The 15,952-nt window shown below is 33.4% G+C and overlaps 1 protein-coding gene across 1 annotated transcript in view; it reads right to left on the bottom strand.

Moving 5' to 3' along the window:
* CFAP47 (cilia and flagella associated protein 47) overlaps window positions 1-15,952 on the bottom strand; it is a gene marked incomplete at both ends in the record, with an annotated part of 367,798 nt that overhangs the window by 182,041 nt on the left and 169,805 nt on the right. The window contains 5 exons of the mRNA XM_080718845.1: window positions 11-234; window positions 1,258-1,366; window positions 3,756-3,901; window positions 5,191-5,267; window positions 8,274-8,351. Of these exons, the coding sequence (XP_080574971.1) occupies window positions 11-234; window positions 1,258-1,366; window positions 3,756-3,901; window positions 5,191-5,267; window positions 8,274-8,351 (634 nt within the window). The remainder of the gene's footprint in view (window positions 1-10; window positions 235-1,257; window positions 1,367-3,755; window positions 3,902-5,190; window positions 5,268-8,273; window positions 8,352-15,952) is intronic.

The following is a 15,952-nucleotide window of genomic DNA, read 5'->3' as shown; positions in this document are numbered from 1 at the left end:
TCATTCTTACCTCAATCTTGGTAAGCCCGAGGAGGGCAATGGCCACACGGATACTACTGCTCTCCAGAGTGCCTGTGATCAACCTTCTCTCATACTCAATGGTTGACATCTGTTGTTGTGCTGCAAAAGCCAAAGCTTTTTCCTTGGCTTCATTAGTTAATGGCAATTTAAGATTCACATCTAGGATTTTATGGAGTTCACATTTCAAATATAGAACTGGATCTTCTGTATACTCTAAGGAAAGCAAAGATCTGTTATTCTATCGATACTGTTATTCATGATGAACTTGGGAAATTTTAAATATAAAATGGCGCTTATGCTCTTCATTAAATAGAGTAAAATGATGTGCAATATATTTCTATTAGTTCTAATTCTAATGAAACATATTTTAATGGCATTATATAGAGAAAATTCTAGTCAAACAGATCTTTCATAAAAAAAAAAAAAAAAACAGCAGTGTACTTAAAGAAACCTGATACCAGTGTTTTCCGGTCAGTATTAAGAAGTTAAGGGGAGTAGAAATGAATGTTTAAAAAGATACCTGATATGTTTTCTCTAATATGCCCAAACTAGGGAGTATTAGGAATACCAGAGGGACTCCAGATAATGGAGAGGAAACCTCATCAAAGCTGGAATTGAAAGGTAGGAGACAAAGAAAGCTGAGGTTGATTAATGGAGGAGCTATATCCAAATATGTGTAAACGTATGAATGTAGCATGTTAACCTGGACACTCATTGTTGCGGGGGAGGGAAAGTGGGGGGGAGAGGACACCAAGCACAGTCTGAATTTATGCTATTTTCAATATGACCCACAAAAAATAAAAATAAAATAAAATAAAATAAAAAGATACCTGTCAAGGACTGGCAAAAAATATCATTTTCTCTCATTAATAACTGTATATTGAAATGCTTAATTCTTTCAGGGCTAAAATAAAAAACTATGGAGTAGAAATACAGGTTTATAACCATATGTGGGGTTTTAGAGTGTATTGATTTTGAATTTATTTGAGAAATGGATAATTTTTCTAAGCAAAATTTTGTATGGAAAATTCCAGTATTTATCTACAAACTGAAAAAAAGTTTGAAGAAACAATCTTCACTGTTCTTTTTAATTGATGCTACTCTAGTTGAAAGGGAGCCCCCATTTCAAAACCTAATTATACATTGGATAAACTTATAAAGATGTTTGCATTATGGTAAGTGGAAAAGTTTCATCATTTAATATTACACATTTAATAATACATGTATATACTATACCTTCTGGAGAATGGCTATAGTCAATTGGAGTTGAAGGTTTTGTTGGGAAGAAATTGGAAGGTAAGGGTACCAAACCTCTACCTTCTACAATATATATTAGCTCTCCAATCTAAAATATAAGCACACAATAATACCACATTTTAAGAGCTCATAAAAAAGAAAAAAATCTTTATGCTATAAGAAAATATGTATAAGAACTTTCAATCAGTCTTTGCTAAGTAACATAGACTCTAAATGAATGAACAATGGTGAGGCTTAAATACAGTCGTACCATAGTATGAGGGTCAATATTGCATAGGTTAGACAGGATGATTAATTAAGAAAGTTCCAGATCATTATTATAGTGTTCTCAGAGGACTGCTACCTTAAAAATGATCAAACAAGAAAGCAAAAACATTTTCTTCATTCTATAACTTATTACTGAATGGTGTTACATCATTTTAGAAAGATGTTTGAATCACTGCATCTATATTTTAAAGTGTAAGCTTTCAAAATGTATACTGAAGGGCATTACAATGTTTTGGAACAGATAATTAGGCAAAAAGTAAGAAATACTAAACAGAAAGTAGAAACTAAAATGGGAACAATATAGTGGTAGCAAGAACATGTTTGTTTACAGCAGGCTTTGTCCTACTCTAAATTACTCAATGATGTATAAAACATCAGTTTTCAGGCTGTGCCTAACCCTGAGTTACTCTATTTTCTAAAGCAGTAGTTTGATATGAGTTCCTTTAGATATGAGTCTAAGTGTTGAGATAGAATGAATATATTACTTATTTGTACAAATGAACACCCACCATATGCACAGCACAACTATAAGGCACAAACTGATAAATTCATTAACTGTGCTAATAAAAATGATGACATGTGAATTTATCAAATTAAAATAGTATCAAGTGGATGCATGGGACTAACAACTCCATATTACAAAAATCAGGATCATGAGCTTATCAAACATATCAGACAACAGGATGAAGCAATCCCCTCACCTGATATCTATAAAAGGAGGAGTACTCCAAGAGTTGACACAGCTGCATATTGACCCCTTCATCTGGTTGTCACAAGCCTTGCCTAGGACACTCACAGGGACATAACTCTGATTCTCTGTCCCTGGGCTTTATCTCAGTAAAGTATCTCTTGCCCATGATGAAAACACAAGGTCAACTTCCAGCTGGAACTTCAAGCTAACACTCTGAGATTGTTATGTCATCTGTCTGTCTGCCTGTGAAAGGCTTGCTTTGACAACTATCTGAAACTGGTTTGTTAAAATTATTATCTGGTCACCTTGTTTAGTCAGCATTCTTACTGCTATAATACAAAACATCTGGACACCACATCTTGAAGGAATAATTATTTGCTCATATTTCAGGGGTGTAGTCCTTGCAGGGTCTATGGAGCTCAGGTCATGATATGGGGAGGAAAGAAGAATAAGAGGAAGGAGAATAAGAATAAGAATAAGAATAAGAATAAGAATAAGAATAAGAATAAGAATAGGAGGAGGAGAAGGAGGAGGAGGAGGAGGAGGAGGAGGAGGAGGAGGAGGAAAACAGAGCAGAGTCCTGAAGCAAGAGACCAAGAGCAAGGACAGGAAGGACTATGTAACCCAAGGCCACATCCCACATCCCATTCTCTTATATGTGGAACTAGAGAGTAATCAAGATACAAGAGGGAGTTTAGATAATGGAGAAGAAACTCTAGGAGAGAGGTGGTCTAGGGAAAGGAAGGGGAAGAGCAAGAATCAGTGAAGGAATCAATCCACTGACATTATGTACATATATGAGAATACCAATACTAATCTCAATCCCCTATATGTGGAAAGGGGTAGTAGGAAGGGAGCTGGGGGAAAGCTCATCAATTGGTGTGTGCACATATCTAACTATCATTATGAATTACATTATGATGTGAGACTATAATGTACCAATAAAAATCTCAGCCCCTGAAATTCTTTAATGGAAATAAAAAGATTTAGCATAAATATAAAATAGAATTTTCCTTCTACATGGCAATATTATGGTTAAAATTAAAACAGTTTATATACTTAATAAGCTACATTATTTTTCATGTGTAAAAGACTCTTAAATACTAGGTAAGTACAATATTTTTTCAATTACCATTATTTCATTGCATACATACTCAATATGGTACCTTTACAATTCCTACATTTGGGCTATATCATGTGGAACACATGGCAGTGTCTTTCTGGAAGGGGTAACACTACAGAAACTTAGATATTGATACTTAGATACAGATGGAGTCACTGCAAGTTCAGTCATCCCCTTACTGTGCTCCAATGATACTTCCTTATGTAGCCACCCACCATAAAATTCACCTTTAACTAGTAGAATTTTGGGGTGTTATTAAGGATAAGCTCATTGCCTAGCAAAGTGAGTACTGAAATTTCCTGTATTTCTTATGTATCCAACTGCATTCATGTCGCCTGTACTGATAATTAAGGTAGCAGTTCATGATGGGAGTGCATGCTATCATTTTGTTCTCACCTTATTGTTGCTCAAGATAATGGCACAGTAGCGTGTATGAATGTCAAAGGGAAGATAGCAGAGCTCCAGGGTTGAAGATCCTTTCCCTTTCAGGGGCAGAGTTTGTACAGAACAGAAGAACTCTCTGATGAAACTGGACTTAATTGCTACCAAAACATGACACAGAGCTAGTTGAAATATGTTATTATGAGTTCTGATCAAATAAAGGAGCTATTTAAGATAGTAATTAACATTTTGAAATCTATAAAAATATTTAAGCATTAGAACACATGATTCTAATATATGGTACATATATCTTAAAATGAAAGTCTTGGAGGCCCCAGCTCAAAATTGATATGACAAAATGAATAATTATGGCCTTCCATAAAGATTATTAAAAAAGGGTATTTCACTACTACTTGATGCTAACCTGGGAATCAAGGACTCATTTATGTACTCAAATATATACACACTTGTCTTTTTATTAATTTAAAAACAGGTCCAAAATTTATTGATACTGCCTTGAATGTGGTCATTTGGTATGTCAGTCTTAGTGATTTCACCCTAACAAACAAAATACTAGAATATTGCAGAAGTAAAACAATGTGATTTCTGAAACTAGATCAGAAAACATAACACAGCTTCTACCTAATTCTATCAGTTTTATGGATCATTTGGATTTAGAATCCAGTGTGAAAAAGTTGAAAGTTACATGAAGAGGCCACATGTAAGTCTCCAGGCCAATAGCCCCAGCTGAGGTACTAGGGAAGAGTTTGAGATGAGCCAAGCCCAAGCTTTCATCTGAAGGCAACAGGATGTGAAGCTCTGAGTTAGAGTCATATAGCTGAGCCTAGTCACCTTAAAATATGAGAGAAAATAACCATCACTGATTTGTATTGCCCTGTTTCATTCTATTTGCAGTGTTTTATTTTCCTGCAGCAATGAATAAGCAGAATCATCTTACATTGGTTTTCCTATTTATCATTGTTTCTTTTTTCTTGATCTACAGTTATTTCATAAGAAGAAAATCTGGGGCTGGAAATGTGGCTCTGTGGCAGTGTTTGTCTATTTTTTTAAATTTATTTAGTGTTTTTAGTAGTCTTTGAACCAAGGGCTTCATGTATGCTAGACAACCACTCTATCCTTACCTTTCTACATTTAGTGATATGTCACTGACCCAAATCAGTTTAAACAATTCAGAATATGTAAATGGAGATATGAACACAATATATATAAGACTCTATAGTGAAAGGAGGGATGTTGACAGAGCCCCCTGAAAGGTCATCAACAAAAAAGGTAGGGGACCAACTTTTAGCCTTTATCCAGCCAAAAATCTCTAGGGCTTGCATTTTGCCTTTAGTCATGACTGCATCTGCCAAATATTTTATTTCCTATTATGCTTTGCACAGAAAAATCAGATATGAAAACAAATAAAAACTGTTTTTAAGGTACTCACAGGTTTTTATCCCACTTTTAGTATTGGAACAGCCTGCATCAGTATTATGTCCATTTTCACTGCTAGACACACTATCACTGTTGTAATAAAATAATATAATCAACAACATACTTCCCATAAAACTCAAAAATTTTGTATAGTAATTAAGTTGTACAGAACCTTAAAGTCATGACTACCTACTATATGGCATGCAATGACCACAGCTATATTTCACATGTCACTTGATATTTACATTGTCTGAAAATTTTAAACATTGTAAAATACAATGAGAAAAATATAATTATAAATATTTCCACTACTGTTGAAGGAGGAAGGAGGGAAGGAATGCAGTGGGAATTGAGAGAGTGCTAAATGAGTGATGTATGCATGTACACCTCTACCATCTTGTGCCCTATTAAGATATATGACTACAATGTACCAGTAAATAAATAAATATGTAAATAAATAAATATTAGTTTCATAAATGAACAAATATAAAATAGTGTTTATTTTTATTCAAAATATAATAAAATATGAAAAGATAATTTCTTGTTAATTTAAATTACTCTAGAAAAGTACAAAACCTCTGTTTTTGGTACTATGGATTTAACCTATGGACATTCAACCTCTGAGCTATACTTGTAGCCCTTAATATTTTTGTTTTGAAGCAGGATATTACTAAGTAGCTGAGGGTCTTGATAAATAGCTGAGCCTGGCCTGTAAACTGTAATCCTCCTGTCTTAGCCTCCCAAATACTGGGATTCCAGGCATACAACATGGTGTTTGGCCAAGAAGTACAAATGTACTACTAATAATAACAACCCAAAGACAGAAAGTCAAAAGGGATATTGTCTAAGTTTAGGATTAATAAGTATTTTCTACGAATGTGGCCCTCGACCCTTTTTTGTTGTTGTTTTTTGTAAATTCTCTTTTAGATGGGTGCTCAGCATGTACCCCTAATCCCAACTAGGAGGCAGAGTCAAGAGGAATGCAAACTCTAGAAAGTTTAGGAAATTTAGTAAATTTATCAAAACAAAAAATAAAAATAAAAAAGTGTTGGGGTTCTAGGTCAGTGTTAGAAAGCCTCTGGGTTCCAACTTCAGTTAACACACATACATACATACATACAAACACACACACCCTAAATTTATTATTTCCAAATTTTCTTCTTTCTTATATATAGGAAGAAGGATACTTGGGCAGTTGTTTAATCCCTGATTGTATTTCTGGAAATAAAGTAACAAATCAAAGTCTTAAGAAACTCTTTTTTAACACATTCTAGGTCTTCAAGAACCTACCAATTTCCCTCATATTGCTCTTCTTTATCATGATTATTTTGGTCAACACATTATCAATTAATGATTGAGGAAAAAGGATATTATTATTTTGGATTTTATGAGAATAAAAAAATCCGCATATTTACACACCTCACAGTTTACTTTTTCCTAATTTACACACCTCACAGTTTACTTTTTCCTAATTTAAATGGTCTAAAAATACATTTACTTTCCAAGTAAAGTTATATTAATGCCTCCACTATCTTTTTCCATTAAATTTTATAAAAAACTTTCTCTTTTCCTTATGTCATATTTTCATTGATATTATTTATTGCTTATTATTGTTCTGTGCTTTTCTTTTTAAACAATTTTCCTCACAGAAAAAACATTGAAGAAGTCAAATATCTTACAATAAATATAACTCTTATAAACTTTCAGAATTAATGACTTAAATGTAATTTACTTTTGAAAAATAATCTATATGTACTTGTATCTTAGCAAGACTAAAAAAACATGTTTTTCTGATGATTTGAAAATTGGAAATATCTGTTATAAAAGTTATCAGATTCTTATTTCCTGATACATTTGGCATATAAAAGTGCATAGATACTGTCAAGATTTACAGATATGAACAAATTTGTAAAATTAACAACATAATATTTATAGTCAATATATAAATGCATTTCATTAACAGTTACCTATATTATTTTCTTTCTGCCTTTATTTGAAAAATTGTTTTAGTTATATTTTACCTTAAATATCTATTGTATACTTGAGATAGAATATACAATATAATCTTAATTTTTAAAAATCCTGTTTCTCTATTTAAAAGTCAAATTTTCATTCTAACCTAAGCACAAACCTCATAAAATATATGTGATAAGTTTAAAGATAGTTCATCCTCATTATCCAAATCCCCACTTGGAAAATTAATTTGTAATACTAAAATCAATACTCATGGTATTCTGACTGTGCTCAAGAATATTTTCCCAATAGTGAAAACTTGTAGTTACTGATTGCTCCAATTTTCAATTGAGGTAAGATTCTGGGGCCAGGTGGACAGAGTTTCAATCCTTTTCAATCCCTTCTTTGCCATCTATTAGTGGGGCAGGCCTCAGGCAAGTCATTAATTTTTCAAGCCTCATTTACTTTTTATAAAATAAAGAAAATAACCGGGCGTGGTGGCGTTTGCTTGTAATCCCATGCTTGGGAGGTGGAAACAGGAGGATTGTGCAGGTTCAAAGCCAGGCACGCTGGCTTAAGAGACCCTGTTTCCAAATTTTAAAAAAAAGTATAAAATAGGTCTGGGAGTGTAGCCTAGAGGTAGAAGGGCTTCCAGGAACACCAGTACAACCAAAAATAAATAATAAATAAATAAATAAATAAATAAATAAATAAATATAAAGAAAATAGAATATAAAAATATGAGATATTTTTAGGATTCAAGATTAAAATATGTAACTTGTCCTTTCTTTCTTTCCTTCCCTCCATTTCTTCTTTCCTTTCTTTCTACTAGAAACAATGCTTCAGTGTTCACATTGAGTGTATACAGAAAATTTATAGAACAAACCTACCATGAATAATGAAAATTCACTGCATTCAATCATATGTGTATTAATAAAATGTTTATGCACATGTACCTTATAACACTGAAACACATAACTGAGTGAGTGTTTAATAATGAGTAAATAATAAACATTTTGAATTAGTAAAATTGGGGTAATTACACACACATACACATATATACATATATATAAGTTTTCTTGAGTATTAATTTCTCATAAAATTTCTTCAGATACTTAGGAATATAAAATATAAGACATTTACTTATGGCTCCCATGTTTTATGGGTTGAGTTACTTGTGACGGCAAATAGACAAATGTTGTAGATTCCACCAACATGACACTGAAATAAAGAAAAATATTTTCAATTGTACTGCAACAAAGTTGATTGAAAGATTAATTAATTGATTGAATGATTTTGTGATACTAGGATTTAAGGCTTGTGACATTCTGCTTCTGAGCTATACTTCCAGACACTTTAAAATTTGTTCTTAAAATAGGGTCTTTCTAAAATGCTAAGTGTCTTGCTAGGTTGCTGAGGCAGGTCTCTAAATTTTAATTCTCCTGTCTCAGTTTCCTGAGTACTAGATTTATAGGCATTTGACACCATACTCCACTTGAAACAAAATATTGGTGACCACAAAATATCTTCCTTTTTCTTTTTTTCCTCATCATTCATAAAATATAATTAAAATCAGAACAAATTGCACTTAAAACTTTTTATGTATTCTTATTATACAACTGAATCGTATATGTTAGAAAGAAGGGAAAGAGCCGGGCATGGTGGCGCACGCTTGTAATCCCCGCGCTTGGGAGGCTGAGACAGGAGGATCGCACAGGTTCGAAGCCAGCCTCAGCTACTTAGTGAGGCTTTCAGCAACTTAGTGAGACCCTGTTTCCAAATAAAATATAAAAAAGGTCTGGGAGTGTAGCCCAGAGGTAGAAAGCCTCTGGGTTCCACCCCCAGTACCACAAAAAAATAAAAGAAAGAAGGGAAATATCTGGAATATAAATATATGAAATATTACATAGAAAAACAAACTACTTTGAAATATTACATAGAAAAACAAACTACTTTTCATGCATAAAGGCAACACTAAATTTTCCCAGTGAGGATATTTAGAATACAAATAATTGTAAAAATTATATTCCAGGCATAAACAGGAAGTAACAAATTGGTCTTAATTCTTATCTAGAGATGTATGCATATCATGCTTTCTAATCTTATTTCCAAAAAAGAGAAATATATTTTAGAAACAAACACTAGATGTGGGTAGCTAATTAATAAATTATTTTTTCTGGGAATGTGGCTTAGTAGCATGCAGTAGGGTGTGGATTCCATTCTCAGCACTCCAAAAAGTAAAAATAAAACACCAGTCCATTTTTAATAACATCTTCTGGAATTATACAGCAGTGCAGTGTTTCCTATATAATAATGTTTTTTCAGTCAAGAAAGTTATACTCTTGTGTATGTTAGTGTTAGAGAAGAGTCAGAAAAACACAAATTTGAGTATGTTATTGCCCCTTCCTTAATCTTCCCACATCGTAGGAAGAAGACAGTATAAAATAATACTATAGTAGATTATATTTTTGATGTGCTGGAATTTTTAAAAAATTAAAAAATTAAATAAATAATAACATATAAAGCAAAATTTCCCCTAGTATTAAGAGATTTTAACACATTTCCAAATAAGCAAAAAATGAAATTCATTGCTAATATTTTTGTTAGAATACCATATAAGAAATACTAAGAGGAATCTGGGTGTAGTGGCGCACACTTGTAATCCCAGCATTTGGGAAGCTGAGACAGGAGGATCGTGGTTTGCCCACAGCTTCAGCTACTTAGTGAGGCCCCTTGCAACTGAATTAGACACTATTAAAAAAAATACAGCTAGGGGTGTGACTTGGAGGTAGAAAACCCCTAGATTCCATCCCCAGTATAATATATATATATATATATATATATATATATATATATATATATTAAAAGAAATCCTTCAGCTGAAAACAAAATGCACACTAGAAGTTAACTAAAGACCACATTAAAAAATCAAACCTACCAGGAAATTAACTGTATAGGTCAATATATACAATAGATTACAAATGTAGTGTTGACAATTATTTGTATTGTTCCTTTTCACTGAAAGAAACTGAAATATAGTAGAAGTGAATACTGATAGGGGAGAAAGTAATTATGAGAAAAGAAGTATTAAGAAATAAAACTGACCAAATTATATTATGTTCATGTTCATATATAACACAATGTATCCCACCTTTATATATAATTATAATGCACCAGTACAAATGCAAGTAAAAATAAAAACAGAAACTGGAGTACAAAAATAAACATAAAATGTTTTCTGGGTTTATGATGTAGATAGATATAATTAGTACATCAATAATAACACTAAAGAGAAGTTAAGAAATTGATGAGTTACAGCAAAATTTCTGAATAAACTGAAATTAAGTTGGTATTAATTTTTTCCAGGCTGTTTTAAAATAGGATGTTAGTTCAAGCCAAACATGGGAAGGAAAGAAGGGGATGGAATAGGGTGGGAATTGGGTAAGGGCTAATTGGGTGATGTGTGCATGCATGCCTCCACCATCCTGTACCCCATTAAGATGTTTGACTACAATGTACCAATAAAACATTAAAAATAAATAAATAAATTAGGATGTTAATTATAATCTTCAGAGCAACTATTTAAAAAATTACTAGAGCTTGGCATGGTGGTACATGTCTATAATCCCAATTCCTGAGAGGCAGAATAGAATGATGGCAAGTTCAAGGGCAGTGTGTGGTAAATTATTGATACTCTTTCAAAATTTAAGCAATTAAACATAAAAACTCTAGGAGTATGGATCATTGGTAGAATATTCTTGTCTTCAATCCCAAGTATAATATTGCCTCCCCAAAATAAAGAAAATAACTAGAAAAACATAATTTAAAACAGGGAACCAGGCATAATGGTATACATCTGTGATCCTAGTATTTTTGAGGCTGAAAGAGTAGTATCTCAGGTTCAAGGCCTGCCTGGATAATTTAGTGAGACTCTGTTTCAAATGAAAAAAATAAGGATGAGATAGAGGTAAGAGGTTGAACACGCCTGGGTTCAATCCCTATTGTCACAAAAATATATAAATAAAAATAAATTTGTATACTAAAAGTTCTTAAAACAAGATGGGCATGGTACTGAATACCTGAAATCCATCCAGTACTTGGAAGGCTGAGACAGGAATATCATAGATTTGAATAGTGTCAGAAACTTAGTGAGATTCTCATAAAGCTTAGTGAGACACTGTCTTAAATAAAAAAAAAAAATTTAAAAAAGGTTGGAGCTGGAGCTTGGAGGTACCATGATTCTGGGATCAATTCCCAGTACCACACATAGAAGTCAGTAATAGGAACATAGGTAAATAAAGTAATATGATATATAGAAAACAAACATAAAAATGGCAGACTATTAGAGATTATATTACATGTAAATGGATTAAATAGTCCATTCAAAATGCAGAGAGAGATTTGCTCATACATAAAATAAAATAGAAAGAGACTGAAATCAAAGATATAGATAAGAGTAAAAAGATCAAGTAAGGTATACCATAAAACAGTAACAATAACAACAGCAAAAAGAGCTAGAGTGGTTATACTAATAATACACAAACTAAAATTCAAGGCAATCTTGTAACAGCAATAATATCATGAGAACTTCATGAACCCACACCCCAAAGAAGTGGTTAAAAACTATGAAAAATCAAATTTTTAAATTCTCTGGATATGATTCTAAGGGCAAAAAACAAATGAGAAATCCATGCAATAAATTCTTCTATGCAAATATGTAAAAACCAAATCCCAGTCTATCTATTATTATAATGCACCAATAAAAAACTTAAAAAACCAAACTACAAAAAGCTTTGATATACACTGATTAAAGTTGTTGAAAATTTCAAATATTAAATAAGCATATATATATATATATATATATATATATATATAGTCTCAACACAAAAATTGTGAAGATCTGATTTCCAAACCTAAAGTAAACTTCCTAGATTTATAATCAGTAGATGAGGTATTTTATTTTATTTTATTTTATTTTATTTTATTTTATTTTTGGTGGTACTAGGGTTCCTGGAAGCCCTTCTACCTCCAGGCTACACTCCCAGACCTATTTTTATATTTTTATTTGGAAACAGGGTCTCTTAAGCCAGTGCGGCTGGCTTCGAACCTACGCGATCCTCCTGTCTGCGCCTCCCAAGTGTGGGGATTACAAGTGTGCGCCACCACGCCTGGCTGAGGTACTATATTTTAATCTTTCTAAAACATGTATATTTTAATAATTTAGGAAGTTTTTATTGTGTCCTTAAAAATTGCAGCAAATTTTATTTTCACTGTAAAGTATTATTATTATTATTATTATTATTATTATTATTATTATTATTTATCTCCAGGTAGAAACATGCATACTGAATGTGTAATATTAATTAATCACAATTTTCTTGGCAAAATGTTTTCTGTTTAATAAAAATTTTAGTTTTGGCATTAGCTGCTAGTATAAAGTTAGAATGAAGTATCTACTGGTTAATTTTTTAAATTGTAAGAAAATTGACCTTACAAAATATTTTAGATAAAATATTGAAATATGAGACCAGGTAGCAATTCAGAAAAAAATAATTTACTTTCAATATATGTTCTATTTTATCTGACAGTGCTTATAAGTTTATAGGTATGCAACTTACACTTTTAATTTCTTCTCAAAACAGTGTGTGTTGGGAAATAGAAGACAATGTTGTTACAGTAAAACCCTAAGGGAAGCTTGCCTCTAACTCTTCTTGGGAACTCAGAATTGAGCTACAATCCACATCCTAGGCGATCATTAAAAACACAAACAATAGCCGGGTGTGGTGGCACACCCTTGTAATCCCTGAGCTTGGGAGGCTGAGACAGGAGGATCACGCAGGTTCGAAGCCAGCTGTGCTGGTGTAAGAGACCCTGTTTCAAAAATATAAAATAGGTCTGGGAGTGTAGGCCGGAGGTAGAAGGGCTTCCAGGAACCCCAGTACCACCGGAAAAAAAAAAAAAAAAAAAAAAAAAACCCACAAACAATAAATGCTGGTGAGAATGTTGAGAAACAGAGATTCTGATATGTGTTGCTGGAATTGCAAATTACTGCAACCACTTTGGAAAACAGTGTGGAGGGGCCTCAGAATGAACCTCCTATATGAGCCAGTTATACCACTACTTGGTATCTGCCCAGAAGGACTGAAACCACAGATATACATGCACATTTATGTTTATAGCTACACAATTCATAATTGCCAAACTATGGAAATAGGTGAGATGTCCATCAAGAGATGAGACTATCACAAAATTATGAATTATACTCAACCATACAGAAGAACAAAATTATGTTATTTGCAGAGAAATGGATGAAAATGGAGAATATTAGGCTAAGTGAAATTAGTCACAAAAAGTGAATAGTCAGATATTTTCTGTCATATGTAGAAGCTAGAAAGAAATTGGGACACAATAGGGATACCAGACAAAAGAGGAAAAACAATTATGGAATGAAGGAAGGGAACTAACTGATGATGATGGGAGGGGAAAGAAAGACTTGAAGAGAAAAATTCATCAATGGACATGATATAAAAACAGAAACTTATCATAACCAATCACTGTGTTGATCACAGGAAGGTGGATAGGTGGAGGGATTTGTGTGATAACTAGAGGAGGGTTCAACAAGGACTATGTGCATGTATACCTCTACTACCATGAACTTCATCAAGATGTGAGATTATATCCTTTATGAGGAAATGGATGGAACTGGAGAACATTATGCTAAGTGAGGTTAGTTTATCACAAAAATTAAAAATTCAAGTGGAGGATTCAGAATGGTTACTGTGGGACACAGCACATCTCAGTAGCTAGAACAAATAAAGTTCAACTACTGAGAAGACAGTAAAAGATACTCATGAACAAATCAAATGGGAATCATGACAGAAGGAAATTCGGTGCTATTAACATGAGAACCACTGTAAAAAGCCTGAGTGCATGATTGACCTGGTGGAGTGGCCGGTGCTATCTTAGCCACCAGCCCAAACTGCAACTGCAGGCTCTGGTGTTGTAGCCCTCAGAAATCCCAACAAATAATCCAAGAATTGAAGTGTAGAAAGTGGCAGCAGAGCTCCAACATTTTAAGTTACTAGAACTACCCTTCAAGGAAGCATAAACAGATCCCAAAGCCCATGTACTCACCAGAGGCACCCACAATAGCGCAGTGTACCTTTCAGAAACCTGGCCCACAGGGCAGCAAGGTAACCTCTTGTGTTACTCTGTACTCAGTGGAGGCTACCCAGAACAGCTGCGGGACCACGCAGGCTAAGACTTGGCTGGCCATCCTGGAGGTAGTCCAGTTAGAAACTCCAGAGACACAGGAAAAGATGAGTGCTCAAGGCACAGTGCCTGCCATGGGTCACAGGGGAATACTACAAGACTCCACTAAATGCTCTCTGCCAGTGCAAGTAGGGAGGCACAGGCCCAGGGTGGGAAGGCACAGAGCATAAGACCTGAGATCATAGAGCCCTAAGCAGAGAGCACAGAACCAGGGCCAGAGAGCACAGAAGGCAAACACTCAAAAAGTGGGTCCAAAGTTGAGTATAGGTTAGAGAGCAAATGGGAGACATTGGAACATACTCCAGAATCTACCACAGTGAACAGACATACAGATATCATACATGCCCAAGACATATATATGCATATTAGCACAATTGCTGTTTTTTTTCCTCTCACACCATTGCTAGTTCTTTTTCATTTTTCTTTTTGTTCTTTCTTTCCCTTTTTTATCTAATACCGTTTTTCTTTTGGTTGTTTTTTTCTTTGATTTATAATCATTTTTGTAACTTGTTTTATTTTATGCATGTTTGTTTGCTCCTTCATCCCCATTCCTTTTACAAAATTCCTTACTCTAGCCTATCTACTTTCTTCTCTCAAAACTGTTTGTTTTTCCCTTATTGTATCTCCTTGTTTTATGTTCAATCTATTTCCCAATAATATTGGGAGACTTCAACACACCATCATGCCACTAGATTGATCTTTAAGGCAAAAGATGAAAAATTATTCTTCAGAATTAAAGAAAACTATGACCCAAATCGACCTAATAGAAATATACTGAATATTGCAACCAGGAACATCAGAATACACATTCTTCTCAGCACCTCATGGAACCTTCTCCAAAATATAGATCACATTCTGGGCCATAAGCAAGCACCAACAAATTCAAAAGATGTAATATAATTCCCTGCATCTTTTTAGACCACAATGGAATAAAAGTAGAAATCAACGTGTTATTCACCACATAAATAGAACTTAGAACAAATACCATATGATCATAACAATAGATGCTGAAAAGGCATTTGACAAAATTATTAATGTTAAAAACAGTGCAGAAAATTGGAATAGAAGGAACATATTTCAACATTATTAAGGCAATGTACAATAAAAACAAAGCCAATATCTTATTGAATAGAGAAAAACTGCAAGAATTTCCTCTAAATTCAGGAACAAGACAAGAATATCCACTATTACCACTCCTTTTCAATATAGTCCTTGAGACTCTTGCCACAGCAATAAGAGAAGGATATCAAAGGAATTCAAGTAGGAAAAGAGGAATTAAAATTATCCTTGTTTGAGGATGTCATGATCCTTTATCTAGAAGATCCAAAGAACTCAACCAAAAGATTACTGGAGCTGATTAACCAATTCAGCAAAGTTGCAGGATACAAAATCAACCTAAAGAAATCAGTTGCTTTTCTTTATGCCAACAATGAATCCACAATGAAAGAAAAAAATTCCATTCACAATAACCTCAAAACCAATAAAATACCTAGGAATACATCTAAACAAAGATATAAAAGACCTCTACAATGAAAACAATAAAATATTAA

Source organism: Muscardinus avellanarius (genome assembly GCF_963383645.1).
Source record: "Muscardinus avellanarius genome assembly, chromosome: X".
NCBI lineage: Eukaryota > Metazoa > Chordata > Mammalia > Rodentia > Gliridae > Muscardinus > Muscardinus avellanarius.
Note: the sequence above shows the minus strand (reverse complement) of the source record. Positions and strands in the feature narration are given on the sequence as shown.